This window comes from Phragmites australis, chromosome 14 (genome assembly GCF_958298935.1).
Source record: "Phragmites australis chromosome 14, lpPhrAust1.1, whole genome shotgun sequence".
NCBI classification, from domain to species: Eukaryota; Viridiplantae; Streptophyta; class Magnoliopsida; order Poales; family Poaceae; genus Phragmites; species Phragmites australis.
Window position 1 is genome coordinate 9,595,366 of NC_084934.1, and position 25,030 is coordinate 9,620,395.

Sequence of the window (25,030 nt, forward strand, 5' to 3'; positions counted from 1 at the left end):
TTTGACTTGTCACTGAATTTCCTTAGTCTCTTCCAGGTTGGTCCTACATGTAGCACGATTTGGTAAGGTTTCACCGGGAATCAAATTAGTTTGATGTTCTATTCCTCGAATAGGTGGTAATCTCGGGGTACCTCAGCTGGAAATACATCTACAAACTCCTACAAAAGGTTAGCAACAACAGAAGGCAAAGATCTAGATATATCCTTGAGTGAAACTAGACCATCTTTGCATATCAAAGCATAGCATGAAAGCTCGTTATCATAAATTTTAGAAAGGTCAGATTTAGTGGCAAGCATAACACACCCTTTCCATTTAATTCCATTGGACTTAGAACTTGTGGTCCATTTCTCCATTTTGGGTGGAAAAACATGTTTTGCTACTTGCTGATTTTTAGATTCATGCTCACGATCTTTTCTCTTATTTTCAGCTATCTCTTGTTCACATTTCTCAATTTCAGCAGGGGTTAAAGGTAAAAAAGTTATTTTCTTTCCTTTATGAATAAGAGTGTACATTTTACTCCTCTCATGATGTGTTGTATCAGTATCAAATTCCCATGGTCGACCTAACAAGAGTGAGCATGCTTGCATAGGAACTACATCAAAATCAGCACAATCATGGTATGGACCAATAGAAAAATAAATCTTAGCTATTTGCATTACCATCACCTTACCGCTATTGTTGAACAACTAGATATGGTAAGGATGAGGAGGAGTCATTGTCGGCAATTTAAGCATCTTGATCAATCTGAACTTACCAAGTTGTTGCAGCACCCTCCATCAATAATGACTCGAACACAGTAACCCTTGGCTATGAGGAATATCTGAAATAAATTATAGTGTTGTAGTTGTTCCGCTTGCTCCATTTCAGTGCTTACCACTCGCTATATAATGAGGATCCTATAATTCTCCATGGTAGCAGCACTCAATTCTTCCTCGTGGTCAATTTCTCCTGCATGGTTAGCTACAAGACCATATTCATCCTCAACATCACTAGCACTTCTATACCCACCATCTTCTGTTGCACTATACGCTCTCTAATTTAGACAATCCTTCATGACGTGGCCCATTCCCTTGCATCGGTGGCATACAGTTCCTGTAGACGCAACCGAAGAAGAGCTCTTAGTTGGAGTCTGCACATTAGCATATTTGCTTACCTCTGAAGCAGGTGACGGTGTTGGAGGTGCTGTTGAGCACGTCCTACTCAGGAATGGGACAATAGACCATGTAGCTGAATGTTGGGCTATTTTGACTTGACCCGGTATTGATTTTGAAGTAGTCGTGCTTTCAAAGTTGTTCTTAAGTCTATGTTGTCATCCCTGCAATTCTTTCTCTGTCAAACATGCAAGTTGAAACAATCTAGGAACGCTATTATAGACTATGTAATCAACTATATACTGAATTTTACATCTTAATCCTCCATATAAGCATTCCATTGCGGCCTCTTCATCCTCAATAATATCATAGTGTAGCATACTAATTTGTACCTCCTGATAATATTCTTCTATGGATCTATCACGTTGATTTAAATGTTGCAAGTTCTTACGTAAATCATGTTTAAAGAGGGTGGAACAAATCTATTACGTATAGCAATTTTTAAGGCATTCCATATAGTAGACGCTAATCTATCGATGCATACTCTATTCCACAAGATAATTGTAAAATCTTTAAATTCACTTGTTGCTTGCCTAACTCTATGCACTTTAGGAACTAAATGAGCATTAAACTTCTGTTCAACCGTCATCTTCTAATCTAAATATTTTTTAGCACCATAGGCACCCGCAAAAGATGGTGTAGTAAACTTAACCTTAGCAAATAGATCATCATTAACACATAGGTTATGTTGCTGAAAATTATTACCTCTCATACCTTGACGGTTTAAGTTTAATCGATCTTGTTATCGTGCATCAAAGGCGTCTTATTCTTATCTCAAAATTTCATCATCGGTGACAGACTCATCATGTTCATGGGCTGCACCATGAGGGTCCATACGGCCGTTGTTCGGTGGTTGATTGACCAATCGATCAAAATGTGTATTGAGCATTGCAATACTATCATTGAGTCGTTGCAATGAGGTATTTGTTCCTACTAGCTTCTTATCAATGTCGTCATTAATAACTTGTCGATGATCATCCAACAACATTGTGAGTTCTTCCCTCAAAACACACTATTTTGCATCCAATGCTTTACCTACAATGGTTAGTAGCAAACAAGAGACAACAATATTATTCCTATCGACTACTAGGTGGTGGAGATTAAAGTAGAATCACACACTCTCAACCGTCTTACCACGCTCTTGTAAGTATTCTTAGAAATCACAATAGGTGGCACAACCGGTGGCTGGTTCGTGATACCTTATCGAGTACGAGTGAGGTGGTTGCAAAGGGAGAACTGTTCTGATCGAGAGAAGGTGGAGCTTAGACAAGAAATATTTAGTAGTAAGAAATGGCAATTAATGAAATCAGATTAGCAAAGCTGAACAAAAGTGCATAGTACTCATCCCAGTTGCTGGCCCGACCATGTTCCTAGAACTAGCTCAAGCAAACTAAATAAAATAGGGTACAAACAAGCACAATAAAACAAAATTCGTAATGCCAACTAAATTCTCTTTCTTTCTGTCATATTTTTTTACTCTTTTTTTGCACTCTTTGCTTCTTCTTTTTTGCACTTTTTGCTTCTTGTTTTCTTTTCTTTTGCGAATATGACACAAACTCAAAACTCCTCTACTACCTTTTCTAGGACCAGAGAGGTATGTGGGTCACAAACTTTTTCCGAATAGCAATGATATAAAGGTAATAAAAGATACTCTCTCTGAACTTTTGGCTTGCTCTGTTTTGGCTAAGGAGTTACTACTCAAACTTTGTCGCACAATGCTCAATATGAAGGGTGTGTGGGGTTGTTTGAGAGCAGTCAGAAACAGATAGACTCCAACTAGGTTGTGGAAGCGAAATCGAGTGGATAGTCGAATCCGACTAGGTGGTCGGACCCGAAAGGATGGTCGAATCCGACTAGGCGGTCGAATCCGAGGAGTTGGTCGAAATAACTAGTGATCGACCCTGAGTAGATGGTCGAAATAACTAGTGATCGACCCTGAGTAGATGGTCGAAATGACTAATGGTCGAACCTGAGTAGATGGTCGAAACAATTAGTGGTCGAACCCGAGTAGATGGTCAACTCAGCTACTGGTCAAACCCAAGTAGATGGTTTAAGCCACTAGTGGTCGAACACGAGTTGATGGTCGACTTGACTAGAGACACAATCTTGGCTATAGCAAACAAGGCCATGCCATAATACTCAATGACTAAATCAGTAAAGACTCAACACCAAAAACTAGAACACGATGACTCGACCAGCAACAAAGAGACCAACGATGGACTCAAACTTAACAATGCAAAAAACTGAAAATAAAATTGGGAGGGGCACAAAGTGGTTTGGACAACGGAAAAATTAAGATCTAAATCTTTTTTTTTTGGTCGGGCAATTTTTTGAACTCTAGGTGATGAAACATGACGAAACAAAGGAGATAACTAAGATTACCTAACGGGCAACTGAAGCTCTGATACGAATTGACGTGGGTTTGCCCGATCTTTCAAAGGTAATATGATAATTTGATTTGGTGAAATTTTGAAGTTGATGATCCAAAGGCTCCGATCAGAATAGATCAAGAACTCTTGCAATCACTATACCACTACTTTGTGGTCATCAATCATATCAAGATACGGTTAACCTTACCAAGAAGGTTTTTCCTACAAGAAAATCAAGAACACAAGCAAGAACAGCTAGATACAATCTGAATATTGTTGATTACCAATGAAGTGCTAGAGTTTAGGGTTCTACAAACTAATAAATGGTGAAACTATCTAAAATAGAATAATCTAAGCTTAAACTACACGGCTACTATGTATATATTGGGGGGACGTGAAGTGGTCACCCTAGGGTTGTGTGGACCCGAGAAAAGGCGTACACAACGTGGATTCTGACCCCGATATGATTACATGACCTAACAAGGTCCAAAATAGTGACGCAACACCTTATTCCTTTAACTCTGACTAAACTGTAAAAGTTATGCTCGTTCAACCGAAGACAATCCGGATCAACTGGTTTGTGTGTCTATTGTACAAAGCTCAAAAGTGACGGGGTCAGTAACTGTGACCCGTCACTTATTACAAGTCAAAGTGATGAGTCACACTTATGACCTCACTTATGACCTTTGGTAAAAAGGTTAAACGGATAAAATATCAACGCAAGCGAGTGTGAAACGGTAAGACGGAGATGCGCGCGAGGGTAGGTCGTGAGTTCTATTCCCACGGTACGCACATTATGAAAACAGCTTGAAAAATAGCAAGGGACATGTGGCGAGTGGTGATGCCTCAGGTGAAAAATATATTTTTTGACTTTTCATATCTAAAAAGCGCGAAAACTATTCATTAGTTATAAGTGACGGGTCATAGTATGACCCATCACTTATAACTTGTAATAAGTGACGAATCACAGTTATGACATATCACTTATGAAAGTTATAAGTGACATGTTAAGTTTAACCTGTCACCAATGATCTTATTGGTTACGGGTTCTTACCCATCACTTATGATTGGTCATCAATGATACGTTCGGGGTGACGGGTACGAGACTCGTCACACATATCAATTATGACCGGTCACTTTTGAGTTTTTTCAGTAGTGAAAGAATACAACTTAGACCGTTCAGCTGCAAAGTTTCCCTAAAAAATTCACACAAAAAAAATATATAGTTCACCAATTTGTCAATGGTAGCCTGAGAAGACCCACTAGTTTTCATGGAGTCTGCCACTTTGTTCTTCAGATCGATCCTTTGCTATTTCCCTCATATCATCTCCCTCTCTCTTTCATTAGCTTCCTAATCGCCATGTCGATATTGCCTGCCTCCAGCTCGAACCCAACACCCCATGTCCTCTCCACATACCTCGTATCGATTATTTGATCTGCGAACAAGAGCCTATATATCATTGGAACACCCTCACTAATATTCTCCAACGTTGAGTTCCATCTGTTGTGGGTCCGTGGCGGTGCCCATCGAATCACCTTGCATCTGCCCTCAATTGTAATTTCAAAGCCATCCGGGAAATCTGCACCATCCAAATCTTGTACCAATCCCAAATCCCATATATTCGGCACTAAAAAATCCAAAAAAAAAAAACCCAAGAGCACTACCCTAGCCAGATCGTTTTTTGAACATCGTTATTTGAAACTTTTGATAATTATGCATATATTAAAATGACTTCAAATAAAAAAATTATCAACTACAAGATTATATATCACGTCAAGAGCTACCATTGTAATTTTGAAAATCCGACTGTAGTCTGCTTCTTGAAAAAAAATTCATAGTGTAAGTGGCTATCATTTATATTTTTTCCTATTCCGTACATGCCCCTTTTTGATCAACGGTCTACATCATTTTAAAGAAGAAACCTTTAGGTACCTTGCGAACACTGTAAAAAAAGTATTGTTGCGATAAACCGCATGACATGTCTCTTGGAAAGATCCAAAACGACGTCACCAATGACGTGAAACGCAGCAGCCGCCCCGCTTCAGTGCGCACATACATGTCGCCGGCCGTTTGGACGACGTAGCAAAAGGAGTTTGTGAAGGACAAGCATTGACTCAAACCTCCCTATCACAGACATCACCTGTTGGTAGTTTGCTGTGCATGTGCCGCTTACAAGCAATGGCCGGCGTCCAAGAAGCTCGCGAAGGCGACGTCCAAGGCAAGCCGCCACCGCAGCTGCGCGAGCAGTGTGTGCCACTGCTTCAAAAAACAAACATTAATAATGCATCTGGTACCTGTCACTCTTATTACGTTATTAATGATAAATCATTAGTGATAAACGATGATTTATCAGTAATGAGGTTATTAATGACGGACAGTCGTAACTGTGATCCACTACTACAAAATTGATCTTATATACTGGACTATCACTGCCGGTTCATAAGCCGCGCAAGAAGAATCAGCTATCGTGGCTTATGAGCCGGTAGTGATAAGGGTCATCACTGCCGATCAATGAATTGAGTCGACAGAGATGCCTTGCTCCCTCATCATTTTTGACTTAATCCATCAGCCGGTAGTGATAGCATAACATCACTGCTGGCTGGTTAAATGGGCCAATAGTGATATCCTGACTATATAAAAGTCGTCCTCTGCTTCCGTAAGCTCGAGCACAACAGAGAAGAGCTCTGTTCTTGCTCGGTGGCGGCCATTTTTGCTCGCTAGGATCTTGGTGGTTTCAAAATTTTGAGGAATCCTCGTAGTCTAGGTGTTCCAAGGTGTGTAACTTCCTCTCCAATCCATTTTTATTGGAATTTTATTTGCTAATTGCTCTAGATTTTGAAATGATGGAGATGAACCTATGGCCATGATGTTTTGAGACAATGTAGATGCAACCTCATTTATGATATGGAAGATTCAATTACGGTGGAAAGTGTCTTCATTATTGATTTACATTAGCTATATGTATGAGTATATTTATTATTAGTTTTTAATGAATTAGAAAATTTATCCATGATATTAAGGTATATAGCAAACTCCAATTATATTTTTTATATTTTAATTAATTAGCAAGCTTCAATAGAGAAACTTTAGGTATGAGCATATTTATGATTGATTTTTAGTGAATTAGAAAAATTAGCCATGATATTTAGGTATGTAGAAAGCTCCTATTATATTTTTTTTCTATTTTTATTAGTTAGCATGTTCCCAATATGGAAACTTTAGGTATAAGCGTATTTATTTTGATTTTTAATGAATTAGAAAATATCGTCATGATATTTAGGTATGTAGTAAGATAAAATTATATTTATGTATGAGCATATGTATTTTTCATGTTTGCTTAATGAGTCATAGATAAGATGTTAAATAATAAATAAATTTTTTAGAGATAGTACCAACAAATACTCATAGGAAGTGGACGCGAAAGCATGCAAAAGGCGGCTCCACCAACCTGGGCCAATTGGCAGTAGGAGATGACGAGATAATTTATTTGTTGGTGATCGCAAAATATTCTAGATGTTATGAATTTGGATTTACAATAATGATATAATGGTAGATAGACAGACGATGGAAGTATGATGCAAGCCGGTGAGCGCAGAGTACAAGAATGGCGTGGATTGTTTCCTGGTACAAGCAGTGACGCACAAGTTAAATACACAGTCTCAGTGCATATGCTGTCCATACGTCGATTGCGAGAACAAGAAGTAGTTCTCCACCACTCAGCAGATACATTCACACTTGATGTCAAGGGACTTTATGCCTGGCTATACCCGTTGGACCGAGCACGGTGAAGCAGTGATCGTACAGGAAGGGCAATACATTGAAAGAGAAGACGAAGACAAGTACACTGATATGTCGGTTGATGAATACAACGATATGCCGCCTGCCGGAGATACATTGACCGATGATGATCTAGAGGAGATGTTGGTCGACACCGACGTCGATGATCTGGAGCAGATGTTGCGTGATGGGGAGGGGAACTTCACCAATAAAAGAGAGTTTCAAAAGTTCCAGCATAAGTTAGAGGACTTTAAATACCGTTGTTCCCGGGCTGCGAGAAGGAGCACATAAAGTTGTGTGCCGTGCTTTCACTGCTGCAATTGAAGGCAAGCAACAGGTGGTCTGATACAAGCTTCACAGAGTTGTTACTATCTTGAAAAAATTACTTTCAAAGAAAATTGTGCTACCAGAAAACATAAGCAGGTTGTGTGTCTATTGGGGTTGGAAGTACAAAAAATACATGCATATCCAAACGATTGCATGTTGTATCGCTTAGAGCATGTAGAGGTGCAAGCGTGTCTCGTCTGTGGTGCAGCACAGTACAAGCATGATGATGATAATACTAATGGTGAAGGAAGGAAGAAAAGGTGTCCCATAAAGGTGATATGGTATTTTCCTATAGTCCCCTGTTTGGAGCGTTTATTCTTGAACAAAAGGCATACCGAACTGATATGATGGCACTTGGCCTGTGACTCTATGTATCTACAACCTTCCTGCTTGGTTGTGTATGAAGCAGAAGTACATTATGATGACGGTGCTGATACCAGAGTCGAGGCAACCTGGCAATGATATTGGTGTCTACTGAAACCATTAACGAAAGATCTTGTAATACTATGGAACGATGGCATGTAGGTATGGGATGCATACAAACGAGAGAACTTCACCCTACGCGCAATGCTGTTTGTAACAATCCAAGATTGCCTAGCCCTTGGTAACCTATCGGGCCAGACTATCAAATGCTACTGTGCATGTGTGCATTGCTTGAATGAAACAAAGAGCTTATGGCTGAAGAACAGCTAAAAATGGTGTACCTAGGTCATCATAAATTTTTCGTAAGGTTACGCTTTAGGAACACTATTTATGCCAATGTATATTGTCGTCAGCTCTTTATGGTTAGGATCTATTCACACTACAATGAAAAACCCCAAGTCACATGTAATATTCATCATCCTATGTAACCTTTGTACCGGATTCTATGCTACTAATACTTTACAACTACTATTGTAGCCTCCCATGCAATTTTTATCTGCTACGTCCCATTATCGAACAAGCTATTCTACGATTTATTTTACATCTTTCTATTCTGTATAAGAAATAAGTTCAATCGTATAATAAAAAAGTGATATAATATTTTGTCGATAAAAGAAAAATTTTCAACCATTCTGACATAGGAGATAGGATTCACACTGAGCTCACGGGCCAACGCAGGACATAGAGTTCATTTTGACCTCACGGGGATTTTTTGTTCAACCATTTGGTGAAAACATGTTTCCGTCAACGGTTTGCGAAAATTAATTTTTCGTGTACTCTTTGTCGACAGTTAGTTTTCGTTCAACGGTTTGGCAAAAATAGCCTTGAAGCTGCTGCCGAGGACCCCTAAACTGCCGCTGGGGACACATCACTATTTTTGCCATACGGTTTGGTGAAAATAGTATTTTCGCCTTTTCGCCAAACTGTTGGACAGATAGGTATTATTTTTGAAATTTCTTCATTTTCAATATTATTTCTGTAACATCCGTACATAAAAGTAATATTAGAAAAAATATATTTTTTATAAACCACACTACAACACGCAGATGCACGCACACTCACATTACCATAGGCATGCACTCATACAACACATACTGAAGATTGGAGATGTGGAAGTTGGATATTGAAGAAGTCACCATAAGCAACTCGCTGTCGACGGAAACATCACCTACTACTGAAAGAAAATTTCACCTTGATGAGACACACAAGGAGAAAACATGGAGTTTGATTCCTTGTGGGTAGGGTTCTAAACCACCACCATAAACCACCCAATCAAAGACTTGGTTCTCAAAAATACGTGTGTTGCTACACCAATCACAAATAATGCATGTTACATTCAACATTGCACAAGATAGGCACTACCATAAAAACAGTAAAAGCAGATGGAGTGTCACAGATGGTTATCTAGGATCTGTCACTGACTAAGTACACATAGACGGGTTTCTTTAAAAGCTATTTGTAACTATGACACAGATAATTCTTTATAAAAACCGTTAGTGTCTAGCTGATAAACACAAATGTTTTTTATAAATATCCATCTCTAGTTAAAGACATGAAACTCTTTAAAATTTGATCGCTCTATTCTTCCCACTACCTCTCCTCATTTTTAAAAACTGCTCATCTCCCTCACTAAAAGCGAAGAAATTCATCCAACATTTTTCTCCCTCGTTGCCATCTGATCCCCTTCTGTAACGATGAGTTCAAGGTCTTATTCAAGATATTTTACTTTGTTTGGTATTCGATCTACTTAGTTTGTCCAGTGATTTATCCATTTTTCTGGAGTTTCTTTGATGCTTCACTCTTTTTTATTTTGCTATGGAGGATTGAGATCTAGGCGACCAATTAAGTTTTGAGGGTGCATTGAGGTGAGTTTGAAATACATCGCTGTTTTTTATGCGTTCTGTTTTTGATGATCAAGGTTGGGACTACACTGAGTTATGTTTGTGTGTCCCAAATCTGCAATAGTGTAAATAGCTTTAATTTGTCCACTGCTATCAAGCGTTGGGAGTATGGGGTTGTTCCTATGCCTGCTTCCACTGTCAGGATGCTTGGTGTTAATTTCGGTCTTGTGGAACATGTATTTTTCGCTGCTGTGAAGGGCACCAATGTGGACTAGGTTTATGTTGTGAACTATGTTCTTATGTCTTTTATTTCTGATGGAAATTTTTTAATTTGTGTTCATCACAATACAGACATTTTTGTGAACTGAAAGTCTAATTTGAACCGTCATCTCTTACTTAACAAGAGTAAGAGGTTTGGAACCAATGTTGTTTGGTTCTGGTGCATGAATGAGTCAGACATGCTGGTGCCTGATCCTGATGCCACCAAGAAGATGTATGAAGACAATTCATTTGTTGATATTGTGGTGAAGCGTGCTGCTGAAGCTGAATCCTCGAAGGCGTCGTAGACCTAGGGATTCATATTGTGTCTAGGTTTATGAGTGAACCGTGTTTTTATGTTATGTTTAGGTTTATATCATAAACCATATTCTTATGTTAATTTGCCTATGATGCCTGTGATATATGCTTGTGTGATGTTAGTTTTAGTCTAGGTTCAATCTTGATTTGTATGTTTGTGATGTATGCCTATGTGATGTTACTTTGCATAGGGTGTGGCTGCCATATCATAAGAGCAGCTTGGAAGCAAAATAAGTTCTCAGAGGGGAAAAGGCACATATATGGTTTTTTAGCAAAATTCGTTTGTGAGACTTGTGAAACTAATATGTTTATACCTATATTACAGGCGCGGGTCTTATTCAGATCCGTCTGTACGTAGCTATGTTACAAATAGAATTTGATTCGTCTGTGATAAACTTGATATCACGGACACTTTTATAAAGACGGAACTCAAACCCGTCTGTGAAAGGATTTAATATCTATTTGTGATAATCTGTTATGAGTAGTGAAGTATTACCCTTTTATTGATCCTCTCAATACATCAAAAATGTGATATTTTTTTTACCTATTAGGGGAAGCCACAATACCGACAGAGGATTAATTATGTACAAAATTACTAAGACACCATCATTTACAATTTTTACTATTCTGTAGTTGTTATCAACGGTCTACATCATTTTAAGATACCTTGCGAACACTGTAAAAACGGTATTGTTGCAGTTAGCCGCATGACACGTCTCTTGGAAAGATCCAAAAGGACGTCACCAATGACGCCAAACGCAGCAACCGCCGCGCACATACGTGTCGCCGGCCGTTTGGACGTAGCAAAAGGTGGTTTGTGAAGGACAACATAACGTTTGTTGAGACGTTGCAGTCTGGATTAGGACGCAGGCCAATCAATCATCGACAGCCAATGATATCGTTCGACCGTCTGTACGCCTTGCTGTGCAGTGCAGTGCCCTTACTGTGCCCCATAGAAGACATCAACTGTTGGTAGTTTTCTGTGCACTTGCCGCTTACAATAGTTGAAGCTACCCGAGCTGACACAGCAATGGCCGGCGTCCAAGAAGCTCGCGAAGGCGACAAGCAAGGCTGGCGGAGGCCGCAGCTGCGCGAGCGGCGTGTGCTGGTGTTCCCGCTGCCGTTCCAGGGCCACATTAACCCGATGCTGCAGCTGGCCGACGTGCTCCACGCGCGGGGCCTCGCCGTCACCGTGCTCCACACACGCTTCAACGCGCTGGACCCCGCGCTCCACCCGGAGTTCGCGTTCGTCTCCGTGCCCGATGGCGTCCCCGCCGAAGTCGCCGCCACGGGGACCATCATCGATATCATCGTCGCCATGAACGTTGCCATGGAGGCGTCGCCGGCCGTCGGCGAAGCCTTGGCGTCGGTGCTAGCGGACGAGGGGCAGCCCCGCGCCGCCTGCCTCTTCATCGACGCCAACCTCCTCGCAGTGCAGAAGGCCGCCGCGGCGCTCGGACTACCGACGCTTGTGTTGCGCACCGGGAGCGCGGCCTGCTTGGGATGCTTCTTCGCCTACCCCATGCTTTACCAGAAGGGCTATCTGCCTCCCCAAGGTCACTAATTTACTCGGCACCTGAGCATGAGATTTTAATTTGCGTTTAACCGTTAATTTCCAAGTCAATTCAATTTTATACATTCTCTAGCGAACACTTCCTGTCAGTTTGCAAATTGTGCAAGCAATATAATCTTTTCATATTTACAACAAAACTAAACATGGCATGTAGACCTTTTAGAATAAAAAAATCAAGAAATTTACAAGTGATAGTGGTTACATGGATGAGCATTATCCAAACAATTAGTAACAAGAGTGAAAGGTTATGAGCTCAAAATTTAGCTTATATAGTTCATTGTTGAGAAAAAAAATGCAAATTTGAGGAACGAAATTTCAGCCTAAACCATTGAAGTCAGGCCTAAGTAACTTTGGGAGATTTTTGTTGCTAATTAAGCTGATTGGCGTGTGTTGGGTTCATGACCCAGCTGTAAAAAAAATATATCACCTAGAAGGACTAAGTGTTCTTAATTAAGAAAAAAAATTGGCTCAAATTTGAGCCGAAAAGACCCAGTTCAACTATACCCCCCACTTACTGAGCTAGCCACGTTCCAACATCGAACTTTATGTATTTTGTTTCAGAGTCGCAACTCTACATGCCGGTGAATGAATTGCCACCATTACGAGTAAGGGACCTCTTCACTTCAAGCAAAAACAGCCATGAAAAAGTGCGCAGAGTCCTCGCTCGAATAACTGAAACAGTGAAATACTGCTCTGGTCTAGTCATCAACACATGTGAAACTCTAGAGACCACTGAGTTACAGAGGATTCGTGATGAGCTTGACCTCCCTGTGGTACTCGCTGCCGGCCCTCTCCACAAGCTCTCCTCTAAGAGCACCGGAAGCAGCTTACTGGACCAAGACTATAGCTGTATCGAGTGGCTGGACACGCAACTCTCGAGATCCGTGCTGTACGTTAGCTTCGGGAGCTTGGCATCCATGGACTCCCATGAATTCATGGAGGTGGCTTGGGGTTTGGCGAACAGTGGCCATCCTTTTCTATGGGTTGTTCGACCGGGCTTGGTACAAGATTTGGATGGTCTAGATTTCCCAGATGGCTTTGAGATTGCAATTGAGGGCAGGGGCAACGTGATTCGATGGGCACCGCAACAAGAGGTGCTAGCCCACAATGCAGTGGGTGGATTCTTGACCCACAGCGGGTGGAACTCGACGCTAGAGAGCATTAGTGAGGGAGTTCCAATGATATGCAGGCCCCAGAGTGCAGATCAGATGATGAACGCAAGGTATGTAGAGGACACCTGGGGCGTTGGGTTCGAGCTGGAAGGTAAGTTGGAGAGAGGAAAAATCGAGAGTGCTATTAGGAAGCTAATGAATGGGAAGGAAGGAGCTGACATGAGGGACAGAGCAAAAGAGCTTAAGAAGAAAGTAGCAGACTGCTTGGAAAGCTGTGGGTCTTCTCAGATTGCCGTTGACAAGTTAGTCAGCTACATATTATCTCTGTGAACTTTATGATGTGTTCATTGATTTAAGCCAGCATTGGCAGCTTAATGGCTGATATTCCTAGCCATATTGTATTTATTCCCTAGTGAATAATTCATATTAAGTCTAGTGCTCTCTTCCCCCCAAATTGCTATGTATTCTTGGACTCTGCAGAATTGGGTTCAAATATTTTGGACAAGTGCATTCCTGCAAGAGTTAATTTGTGTTAATCTGTAGGAACTCAAAGATCATCTGGATGAACATTTGTAGCTCTGCAGCTGGTAGGTCAATTCCTCATAAGCTACCGGCTTCAGGGGTGGACCTGCTATGGTGCAAGGGTATTCACCTGAATACCCAACTTTTTTGCAAAAAAACTAGTATGTAGAAGCTATATATGCATGTATATGCTACCAGCCAGATCAAAAGCTACCAACCAGGCCAAAGTGAGTTGGGCTGGATTAGCTAGCAGCCAGGCCAAAAGGTAAAAGCCCATTGTGGCCACTGGCCAGCCATCACCCAGCGGGAAGCAGAACGAGGCCGGAGGTCTTGGCTCTCTCGTTGCTCCGATCTCCAATTGCTCTCGTTGCGCCGAGTTGGAGGTTGGAGCTGCTCGCCTACTCTACTGGCTGCAGGCTGGAGCGGTGCTGCGGTGAAGGCCGTAGCCCAGAGGCGTGGAGCCGAACTGCTGGAGCCTTCTGATCTCCACCAAGTCCTTGACGTTAAATCCGCCATAGTCAAGAACCTGCTCATCTAGGCTAAAAAGCTATAAATGCCGAATGCCCTTTCCTTCTCCCAGTCTCTCAATCTGGTATTTTTTTTTTCTGAGCCTTCATGCTTAGATCTCGCTATGTTCCCTTTATGCTATCCATTATGCTTGTTGAAACAAAGAAGAATCTCAACTATGATATTATGTACAAGTTTCTTAAATTAGTGTTACTTCTTCCTGTGGCAACTGTTAGTGTTGACAGGGTCTTTTCTTCAATGAATTATGTGAAGAATAAGCTGAGAAATAGAATAGTGATCAATATTTGAATGATTGCTTGGTTACCTTTTTGGAGCGTGAATTTTTTGTCTAAGTCAAGGATACTGATATCATAAATCGGTTCCAAGCTACTGAGAAACGCAAAGTTGAATTGTAATTTTCTTTATATATTTTATAATTTGGACTATTTGGATCATTTGTATCCTAATTTAAGTTATTATGGACTATTTCTATTTTAGATGGAACAATTTTTTTTTCACTTGAATACCCAACCAATAAATCCTAGGTCCGCCACTGATTTGAAGCTGCTGATCTTAGTAAACATATTACCATCCGTTGAAGTTATTGTTCGGATTTGTATTCGTTTGCAGATCTAGTAATTATTCACGTACAACTGGATCTAATAATTATTCGGATGCGGATTCGTATTCTAACAATCCGATTTGTATTCGTTTTTGAGGATATTTGGGTTTGTATATGTATTCATAGCAAAATATGGATAGCAATATGAAAAACAGACTATTCGATTTGTATCCGATCCATTTTCACCCCTACTACTTGCTCGAATTTTTTTTTTTTTGAAAACAATTCTTACATTTTTTGCTTGGATCCAAACAAGCCCTAGCAAGTGAAATAACTTGCACGGGGCAGTACATATATGGAGTGTTTCGCTTGTCCAAATCCAAGATCTTTCTTCGACGATCAGGCATTTCTACCAGTTTGTACTGTAGCCGTCGCCTTTGACTGGACCGGGAATTTGATATCATATCGGTGTTGACTTGTGCGGCTTTATGAAGGTTCCTCAAGCTGGAGCATAGTGAGACCCAGTATCCCTGCTAGGAACGTCGCAGCCAGCCGCCGACGAGAATGGCCGGTCCAGCTCGCCGCGCCCGTGTCGTGCTGTTCCCGCTGCCGTTCCAGGGCCACATCAGCCCGATGCTGCAGCTCGCCGGCGCGCTCCACGCGCGGGGGCTCGCCGTCACCGTTCTCCACACGTTCTTCAATGCCCCCGACCCGAAGCGGCACCTGGGGTTCTCCTTCGTCGCGGTCCCCGACGCCATCCCGAACGCGGTCGCCGCGACCAACAACGGCATCGCCAAGATTCTCGCCCTGAACGCCGCCATGGAGACGTCCGGGCTTGTCCGCGACGCGCTCGCGTCGCTCCTAAAGTCGGGGGAGGAGGAGGAGGAGCCCCGGCTGGCATGCCTGGTCATCGATTCCACCCTCACCGCCACGCAGAAGGCGGCGACCAGCCTCGGGCTGCCGACGCTCGTGCTGCACACCGGCAGCGCGGCCTGCTTCCGCTTGTTTAGGTCCTACGACATGCTCCACGACAAGGGCTATTTGCCAGAGACAGGTCAGTAACAAGAGAACATATATGCATGTTACATCTCAAACAAGATTTCTTAGAAATACTCCCTCTGTTTTCAGAATTATACGACGGTTTACAACTTAAATGGCAAAACTTTCGTAATTTTGATGACTACTAATATGAAAAAACATTCTTAAAATGCTACAATACTTTGTCGTTTCGTTCGTTTCAGAATCCAACCTGCACTTGCCGGTGAAGGAGCTGCCACCACTAAAAGTGAGGGACTTGTTCGACCCAAGCAAGCTCCCCAACAAAGAAATTGGGCAGAAGATACTGAATCTAGCCACCGAAACCACAACAAACTCGTCCGGTGCAATACTCAACACGTTCGAAGCTCTTGAAGCCCGTGAGCTGGAGATGATCCAGGACGAACTCGCCGATAGGATTCCAGCTTTCGCCGTCGGTCCACTTCACAAGCTCACCTCTGTCGATGGCGCGCAGACCAGCCTACTGAACCAGGACCGCAGCTGCATCGAGTGGCTGGACACGCAAGCCCCGGGCTCCGTGCTGTACGTGAGCTTTGGTAGCGTAGTTCATGTGACCCAAGACGAGTTCATGGAGGTCGCATGGGGCTTAGCGTACAGCGGCAGGCCGTTCCTATGGGTGGTACGACGTGGCCTCGTCCTTGGGGTGGAGAAACCAGAGCTCCCCGAAGGATTCGAGTCCATGGTGGAGGGTAAGGGCAAGGTGATCGAGTGGGCCGCACAACAGGAGGTGCTAGCCCACTCTGCCGTTGGTGGCTTCTGGACTCACAACGGGTGGAACTCCACCCTGGAGAGCATCTGCGAGGGGGTGCCGATGCTGTCGAGTCCGCTCTTCGGAGACCAGCTAGCAACCGGAAGGTACGTGCAGGACATGTGGAAGATAGGGATTTTGCTGGAGGGTGTGCTCGAACGAGTGAAGATTGAGAAGGCGGTCAGGACGCTGTTGGATGAAAATGAGGGGATGGAGATAAGAGACAGAGCTAGAGATTTGAGGAACAAAGTTCAGATGTGCCTTGACAGCAGTGGGTCTTCTCGGCAAGCCGTTGATAAGTTGGTACATCACATACTTTCTCTTTGATTTCCTTCTTTATAACTAGAATTGTTGTGTGTATGGTTTCAGCAGAATAAAACTTTTACTAGCAACTACTAGGTTTGTATTTGTTGTTTGTCCGTTGTATGCTCTAGCTCTAATGTGTTGTAATATACTGTTCTCAAAGCGATCATTGGTAATGAACCTCTCAGGTATTGGACCAGAGAAAAGTGGGGGAAAAAATTCTCTTTGGCGGGGCTAAAGCAGTCAAAAATTAGTGCCCGATAATATATCCATAATTAAACAGGGTATCTTCAAGATCAGAGATCGAATAGAAAATAAGACACACGATGTATACAAGTTCGGACTTTTTATTGGCGTAATACCATACGTCCTATATGGATACTGTCGTATATTGATTATCTTGTGTACAAACAATGTAGCTAGACCTATTACAATAGAGAGGATTGGATCTAGACTAATCTAAGGTTGAAGTTGCCGAGTATCCCTAATTGCTAGGGTCTTGGTGTCGCTTGCCTCGAGTTGCGTATGCGTAGATTGTTCCATGGTCCTCCTATAGGGGTCAGGGTTCCCGCCTTATATAGGGATCGATGTACCATCCCGGATCCGATCATAGTTGATAGAGAGTTTTTTGTCTTGTTGACCAAGGAAAATCAGATGAATCCAACCTGGATATTAGTCGTACTCGAGTAGGTTAAACCATTCGAGGCCTTCCTAGTATATATCTTCATAAGCTTCGAGTATACCGGGTCTCGCGGATCCGGGTCCGTAATATTCAGAGTTATTATGATGTATTCCTTATGTGTATATACCCTATAGTTAGATATTTGACAGTACCCCTCACTCTACTCGGTATGGAGAGCTTCCACAAGTTCCCACTCAAGTATGACCAAGTCTTAGCTTGATCAAGTAAGGTGGATCGAGCTTGCTGTCGAAAGAATCGAGCAGGAAAGGCCATGTTCCAAATATTGAGTGGAAACGCCATTGGGTCGAGTGCCCTGCCATTTTTCGTACTCGAGACTCAAAAAAGGCTTGAAACTTGACTTATCGATACCCAACTCTGAGTAAAGTTAAAAGAGAAAACTCTAAAATTTGAATCGTTTGGTATAGGCGCATTCAATACCCGCATATGGACATGCAAAGATTCGCATGATGCCATCACTTCCTTTCATGCCGAACAAGGCGCCATAGTGAAAAGAGTGGTTACCAAAGAGATGGTAAGTTTATGATTATTTATCCGTACTAACCTAGACTGTGGCCATTCTTTCATCCTCTCACCGTCAATCTTCTCCCACAAGCTTTCATCTTTCTTTGCCCAAGCTCGCACTGCCGCACAAAAACCTAGCTCCATGGTTTCTAGCCCCTCTGCGAACGTCACCACTCTTTCGCCTGAGAAGAACCCTGACGCGATGGCTGCCGATGCCTCTCCCAAGCAATTGAACGAGATGAAGCTCCTGATAGATGCTTGGTCAATCTTGACGTTGCAAAAGTCAAAACTCTAGGAACTTGAAGCCGAAGGGATCGTTCCTCCTCGTGAGCTGGCCAATTGGAGGCCGGCGTCTGGTGAGAATTTCCCCTCCTACCAATTCGATCATGAGATTGTAGTATTTGAATCATTTTTTCGATGCGGTTTCAATGTTTATGCTTCCAAGTTCCTTCTCATCGTACTCGAGTGCTGGTGAATCGAGCTTCACAACCTGAATCCCAACTCGATCACCATGCTCAGCTTGTTTATCCAGCTATGTGAAGCCTTCCTCGGTATCATGCAAAGCTTTAATTTGTTCCAATACTTTTACCATTTGAAAAGGAACACTGAGAACAAATGTGCCAAAGGTTGTGGTTTCCAACTGTGGAATGGGATGAAGAATTCCTATATCCAAGTTACATTAACCACCTCCTAGCAAAAAGATTGGAAGAAACATTGGTTTTATGTTTCCAACCCCGACCCAGTCAATTCTCTCTTAGCCTATAAGGGCCTCCATCCCCACCCAAATCCATCCTAGACAAAGAAGCACCGTGAGTCCAACCACACTACCCATTACATCAAGATTATTAGTGAACTTAGGCAAAGTGGTTTAACCGAGTTTCATGTGACCAAAGACTTCATCAGTCGGAGGTCAAGTCCTCTGAAAGCGTGAGATCACTTTGCCTAGGACTATGATGGAGACGATGATAGCTCCCGGGACACGACCAGATATAAGATTTAACTAGCATTTCACTACTTCTGTTGCCGTAGTCAAGCTCTTTTGACTGACTCTTTCCTCTCTTTTTTCAGTCCTATCCCAATAGGATATTGTTGCTCGATTGAGCAAACTATTTGCTGAAGAGGCATATCCATGCTCCATCCAGCCCTACTCCCTTATGAATCATCGACCAACGGTGAGAATTTTCTTGATTAAGAATGTAGCACTGATTGTTACTTATTTGACCTGATTCATCTTTTTTATTTTAGGTTCCATTCTTTCACCAAGAAATCCCCACAGCTAGGGTCCTTATTCTCGAGGACACCTCCTCCAGCACCAGCGACAAGCAAGGCCCTCACCCTGCAACCAGTGTTGTTGCATAGAAAAAATGAGGCCAAAGAAAAAGCATTGGCAAATCAAGAAAACAAATGTTCTCCTCGATCCACGAGATCGTCTTCACCATCTAATCCACCGCCCCTCAAGCGCACGTGGAGAATAAGACAATTAGTACTGAAATTGAGTCCTCAAATGATCATTTATCTACTTGCTACTCTAGTTATCGAGCACATACCAAATGACGCCTGGTCTGTATTGATGGCCTTTCTTCAGGAGACAACCAGAGCTCCTCCTCATTCGCCTCCTCGAGTAACCACCGTGCCTGACGACTCCGTAAGAGAGGTAACTCATACCAAGTCGCCCCCCTTATGCTGGTCATTCTTCTAGGGATTTGCTTGATAAATCCAAAATGATGATGAATCATTGTGGGTGGGTTTCTTGCAGGCAATGGCTGCCCTTGCTTTGTCTAACCCCTAGGTCATCCCTTTGACACAGCTGGTCCCAGTAGTCGGTATAATGAGAAAGAAGATATCGACCAAGAGGAAGAAGTCATACATCCTTTCGAGCATTCCGGTCACCAAAATGTTGACTTGAGTATTTATCTTGAATAGCACCCCCCCTTTCTGTATCTTACTCTATCAATCGTAGGTCATCATGTCTGGATAAGTTAGAGGAGCATAGGACAAGCGGTTCAGACAGTCAATTGGTTCTAGCTTCCCTCATTGCACCGCCTCCACCTTCTCGAACAAAGCAACCTCTCGCAGATGCAACTGAGCTAGACACGAAGCTCAAAGAAACTAAGGCCCTTGTGACTCCTCTGGCTATTGATCCTTGGGGAGCAATAGAAGCTCGAGTAAAGGTAATCCGCCTTTGTGCATTCATTATACAACTCATGATTCACCTTTCGACCGTGTTAACTCTGCCCCTTCTTTTTTAACAAGGCCATGAAGGTGCAAACCGAGGCATGGGCTAGCATGCTTACAAATATAAGCACCCAAGTAGCGATCACCAAAGATCAGCATTTGGTGATCGACCACTCTGGCCACCAGAAAGCCCCCAAGAAGAAGGATGTCCTGCTAGCCGCTCACCAAGAAAAGATCAACGGTTGGTTTACCTACAGATCACTAGTATATGATTTGAACATCAAGCAACTGATGTTGAATTGTTTTTGTTTGCTTTCCTAGCTCTCAAAGCTGATTTGAAGATCAAACTCAAGGCTCTCAATGAGGCAATAAAAGTCATCAAGAAGAAGGATAAAGGGCTCGAAGAACTCAGGGATGCTTCAAAGAAGGTGGAAACTGATTGGATGGCTTGGCTGCTAGATGGGATTATGCAGTTGCAGCACTTCAAAAGATGTGGGAGCAGACCCTCAACCACATGAATCAATCGGCTTCCATCAGTGCTGAGACTATGCTTGGTCTCCTCCAGAGCTACAACCCTAACCTCAACACATCGGTAGTGATGGAGGGGTTTGAGTGCCCTATAGAGGAGGCAGCGGACATTATTCAAAGCGTCAAGCTCCAAATCCCCATCTTCGTCGAGTCTTGAGCACTTAGATTGCCTAATAATGAAAGCAAGGGTAGTCCTTCTAGCTAATTTCCTATAGTTCTCAACTTGAAACAATTAAAACTTGCCCTGTGATTTGGGGGTGTGTGTAACATTAGTACTATTTTTCTTGTCTAGCATGCTATTGCCTACTATTTCCTTGTCGATGAAATAGAGTTAGCATAAGTAGATGCAATATTGATTACTTCGTGTCATGACCATCCTCAGAACTGACTAATTGCATATCCGTTGGCACTTGAAAGCTCAACTAAACACATTATTAAATGCATTTGCCCTCGAGTAAACACTCGAAGTAGCCAAAAAGGTAAGGGAAATAAAACTAGTGCAAAACTAGAAACGAGATAACATGCTTATTTTTGTAAATTTTAACTGACTTGTGTAGTTAGCCAGCATGTAAACATGAACTCGATAGAGAACACATATGGGATCGACTAGAACTTCAGAACTTTGTGGGCAATTATGCATGAGATGTTTAACAATCTCTGATGCCATTATGCCTTATGAGGTGCAGTTGTCCATCATCAACTCAACACATGCCTCTGTTGGTTCTTTTCGGTAATTTTTACAAAAACCATGTATTTATGAAATATGGTATTACTATGTAGCCCCCGAGTATCTGGTTGAGGAAAAAATTTCCCGAACAGAGAATAAGAAAGAACATACCTGTACAATCGAAAATATATGATGTAGCCCCCGACTTTCTACTCGATGACTAGATCAAGTGGAGAATAGAGTCGTCGCATTGAAAGTATGCAATGTAGCCTTCGACTCTCTGTTTGATGTGATAATCAAGACAGAGAGTGGAGTTGTAGCATCAAGAAATATCTAACATGGCCCCTGACTCTTCGCTCAATTACTGGGTTGAGTAGAAAGTGGAGCATAAGTGCTGACATTTATGCAATGTAGCCCCTGGCTCTCTAGTTGATGTGATAATCAAGACAGAGAGTAAGGCATAAGCATCAACTCATTACTTTCGACCACATGCTCAAAGGCACCAACCCCCGAGCATATGACTGCAATTATGTCATGGTCATCAAGTGAATTCGAACAACCAGGTAGGTGAACATTAAAAATCCACTCTTGTCTGTGCTCGTTTTCACTGCAACTCCTGATTTGACATTCCACAATGAAGTAACGTCCCACCGCGTAGATTGAATGCGCCATAATGTCTTGATGACGTTTTGGCTTTCGCCTAATGCACCAGCCTGTGGATACCGTGCAACCAAGGCATCCTCAAAATCGCAACCAGTGTTATAGGATCTTTATGGTTTCACGTATACAGTTTGGCCCATTCCCATGACTATAAATAGAGGGGACCTGAGCCCATTCGTGTTCACCCCAATCTCCTTCCGTTCTTCCTTGTGCATTGCTCAATAGTGATCGTGATTTTGAGACCATGGCCTCTACTCCACCATCGTCTCTCAAGCAATGCCAGGAAAATAAAGTAGTACCTCTTTCCCCAAAGCATCTTTCCGTTATTCCACCAGGAAGCATCATCATCTCCTACAACAAGGTCGGGTCGAGTGAGGGAACTAGGAGAAGAAGATGCAAAATGTCCGTCGGAGGTCATTGACCCATCACCCGGCACCTTCAGCGCTTCCTCAATTTTGATGCCACGGAGCGAGCGACGTGGGAGCAAGCCAGGCTGCGCAAAAGGAGATGAAGACGGTGATGATGACAAGATCATCGATCAGGTCACCAATGAGGTCTTTACCGATGGAGCCTCTAAGCCTTTGGTGGTGAAGAAAATACGGTCGTCGGCTCTGTCGACAACCGCCAGATCATCTTAGAATACCGCGGAGGGTCCTTTGGCATCGTCGACATCGGTCAACAGCTCCAAGACAAGCAAGTTCTTTGCCTCAACCACTTTCCTTGGCCCTTTCCTTGGTCAGCAACCGGTCCCTAGGATGATGAGCTGCTACCCCAAGGAGGAGAAGAAGAGATTCCTTGACTTGTTCAAGGGTAAGTAGGGTTCCACTTCATGCACTCTTCTAGTACATACTTCCAAAGTGGTGAATCTTCACTATTTGCAAGAGTTAGGGAAATCCTTTCTGTCAACTTAGCGCTAGCCACTCAGGTCTGAAGGCATGTAGACTGCCTTCTTGGGTCCCATGAGGGCCACCACTTCTTCAATTTACCTCATCTATGAATGAAAGTATCGAGTTGATTGATATTCCATGAGTTTTCGAGTACCTCACCATTTGTAGTAGATAATCGCACTGATCTAGGTCGAGTGACTTTGACTACTATGTAGGGTCCTTTCCACTTAGGTGATAACTTGTGGTGCCTAGCCTATTTTTGCACCTTTCGTAGAACAAGATCCCTAGCAGTGAGTTTCCTAAGCTGGGTCTTTTGACTATGATATCTATGCAACACTTGTTTATACTTAGCCTCTTGTATGGATGCTCGATCATGATACTCCTCGAGGAGGTTGATATCGTCTGCCCGCAACTGCTCTTGCCCTTCTTCCGAGTAACTTTCCACTCGCGGTGATCCAAATTACAACTTAGTCGGGAGCACTGCCTCTGCCCCTTAGACTAAGAAGAATGGACTTTCACCGATGGCTTTATTAGTCGAGGTGCGGATGGCCCATAGTACCGAGGGAAGTTTCTTTACACCACATTTTGAGTAGGCTTCCAACCTATCGAAGACCTGAGTTTTGATACCCTACAACACTGTACCATTGGCGTGCTAGACCTATCCATTACTCTGAGGGTGAGCCACTAAAGTGATGCGAGTTTTGATGCTGAATTCTTCATCGAACGTAGTAAAGGTTCCGCTTTTGAACTGGCTACTGTTTTCTATAATTATTTGATGCAAGATGCCATATCAAGTAATTATGCTCCTCATGAACTTCTAGCGGCTTCTACGATTATCTTTCCTACGGGTTCAGCCTCGATCCACTTAGTGAGCGTGTCAATAGCCACGGATAGAAATTTATAACCATCTTGGGCCCTTGGGAACAGTCCCAAGATATCCAAGCCCCAAACAGAGAAAGGCCAAGAAAGAGGAATTATTTGCAGAGCTTGGGCTGGTCAAGTAGTCTGCCATCCGAAAAATTGGCAGCTCTCGCTCTTTTTGACCAGCTCGCAAGCATCTTGGAGGGTAGTCGGCCAATAGAACCCGTGGCGGAAAACCTTTCCGACCAAGGTGCGGTACAACACATGATAACCACACGTGCCTCTATGGATATCAAGCAATATTTTATTGCCCTCTTCCTCAGTGATGCACTTCATCAAGATTTCATTAGTCCCCTTTCGGTAGAGTTTGCCATCTACCAAAGTGTATAGCTTGGACTTACGAACAGTTTTCTCTGCAAACGCATCATTGTCAGGGATCTCTCAACCTTCGAGGTAGGCTCGGAAAGGCGTCATCCAAGTCAGCTCGCATTCGAGTACTGCAGCTTCCATGTTTGCGGGTTTTGCCTCGCTGACTTGACCAAACTGTTGGTTGGGTTAGGTAGCATTTGTACTCGAAGCTATCAAGAAATATGATTTGAGGAGTCTCTCGATGAAGACTCTCATAGGTGTTGGTGAAAGAGAGGAAGCGACCTTGGCGAGTTCATCAGCGGTGGAGTTATCACTTATCCGGATGTGCATGACTTCCAACCCTTCGAACTTTTTCTCAAGCTTTCATACCTCATTTAGATAAGCTACCATGTTGTCGTCCAAGCACTTGTACTCCTTTTGCTTTTGGTTTGTGACTAGTTGTGAGTCCCCTTTCATGAGTAGTCACCTAATTCCAAATGACGCAGCTATGCGGAGCCCATTTACCAGTCCCTCATATTCTGCAATATTGTTGGAAGCTTTAAATTCTAATTGAATGGCGTACCTAGATTCATCGCCCATTAGAGATTTGAGTATGATGCCACCCCCTGAGCCCAGAAGCGTGAGCGAGCCGTTGAAGAAAAGCGTCCATTGGTCCTCGACCATGTTTGGTTTTGTTTCTTCAACATTTGTGTTGGAGCAAGAGTTCGTCTTGCTCCAGCAAATATGGCGAGAGTTTCTTCTAAGGAGGAGACTCAAGCTTGGAGACAAAGTTTAAAAGGAAGGAACACCACGAATGTATTGATGGTAGGAAAAATGGATCGATCTGGGGGG

General features: G+C 42.9%; 2 protein-coding genes across 3 annotated transcripts; both read left to right on the plus strand.

Moving 5' to 3' along the window:
• Nucleotides 1-11,322: 11,322 nt before the first annotated feature.
• On the plus strand, nucleotides 11,323-13,676 carry LOC133890504 (DIMBOA UDP-glucosyltransferase BX9-like). Its single transcript, XM_062330890.1, has 2 exons — nucleotides 11,323-12,021; nucleotides 12,600-13,676. Exons 1-2 carry the CDS (start codon nucleotides 11,496-11,498, stop codon nucleotides 13,478-13,480), a joined length of 1,407 nt encoding a protein of 468 aa, XP_062186874.1. The 5' UTR covers nucleotides 11,323-11,495; the 3' UTR covers nucleotides 13,481-13,676.
• Nucleotides 13,677-15,235: 1,559 nt separating this feature from the next.
• On the plus strand, nucleotides 15,236-21,029 carry LOC133890505 (UDP-glycosyltransferase 76C2-like). Of its 2 annotated transcripts, XM_062330891.1 has the most exons (6): nucleotides 15,236-15,795; nucleotides 15,983-16,848; nucleotides 19,121-19,224; nucleotides 19,298-20,223; nucleotides 20,306-20,468; nucleotides 20,549-21,029. In XM_062330891.1, the coding sequence occupies exons 1-3, from the start codon at nucleotides 15,306-15,308 to the stop codon at nucleotides 19,151-19,153; spliced, it is 1,389 nt and encodes a 462-aa protein (XP_062186875.1). In that variant the 5' UTR covers nucleotides 15,236-15,305; the 3' UTR covers nucleotides 19,154-19,224; nucleotides 19,298-20,223; nucleotides 20,306-20,468; nucleotides 20,549-21,029. The 2 variants fall into 2 exon arrangements, with proteins under 2 accessions (XP_062186875.1, XP_062186876.1); XM_062330892.1 differs by lacking the exons at nucleotides 19,121-19,224; nucleotides 19,298-20,223; nucleotides 20,306-20,468; nucleotides 20,549-21,029 and having other exon boundaries at nucleotides 15,983-17,028.
• The last annotated feature ends 4,001 nt before the right edge of the window (nucleotides 21,030-25,030 follow it).

Coding starts and splice junctions, on each gene's coding strand:
- LOC133890504 (XM_062330890.1), top strand. CDS start 11,496: ATGGCCGGCGTCCAAGAAGCTCGCGAAGGCGACAAGCAAGGCTGGCGG. Junction 12,022..12,599: donor GGGCTATCTGCCTCCCCAAG/GTCACTAATTTA, acceptor ATTTTGTTTCAG/AGTCGCAACTCTACATGCCG.
- LOC133890505 (XM_062330891.1), top strand. CDS start 15,306: ATGGCCGGTCCAGCTCGCCGCGCCCGTGTCGTGCTGTTCCCGCTGCCG. Junction 15,796..15,982: donor GGGCTATTTGCCAGAGACAG/GTCAGTAACAAG, acceptor CGTTCGTTTCAG/AATCCAACCTGCACTTGCCG. Junction 16,849..19,120: donor GGCAAGCCGTTGATAAGTTG/GTACATCACATA, acceptor CTCTTTTTTCAG/TCCTATCCCAATAGGATATT.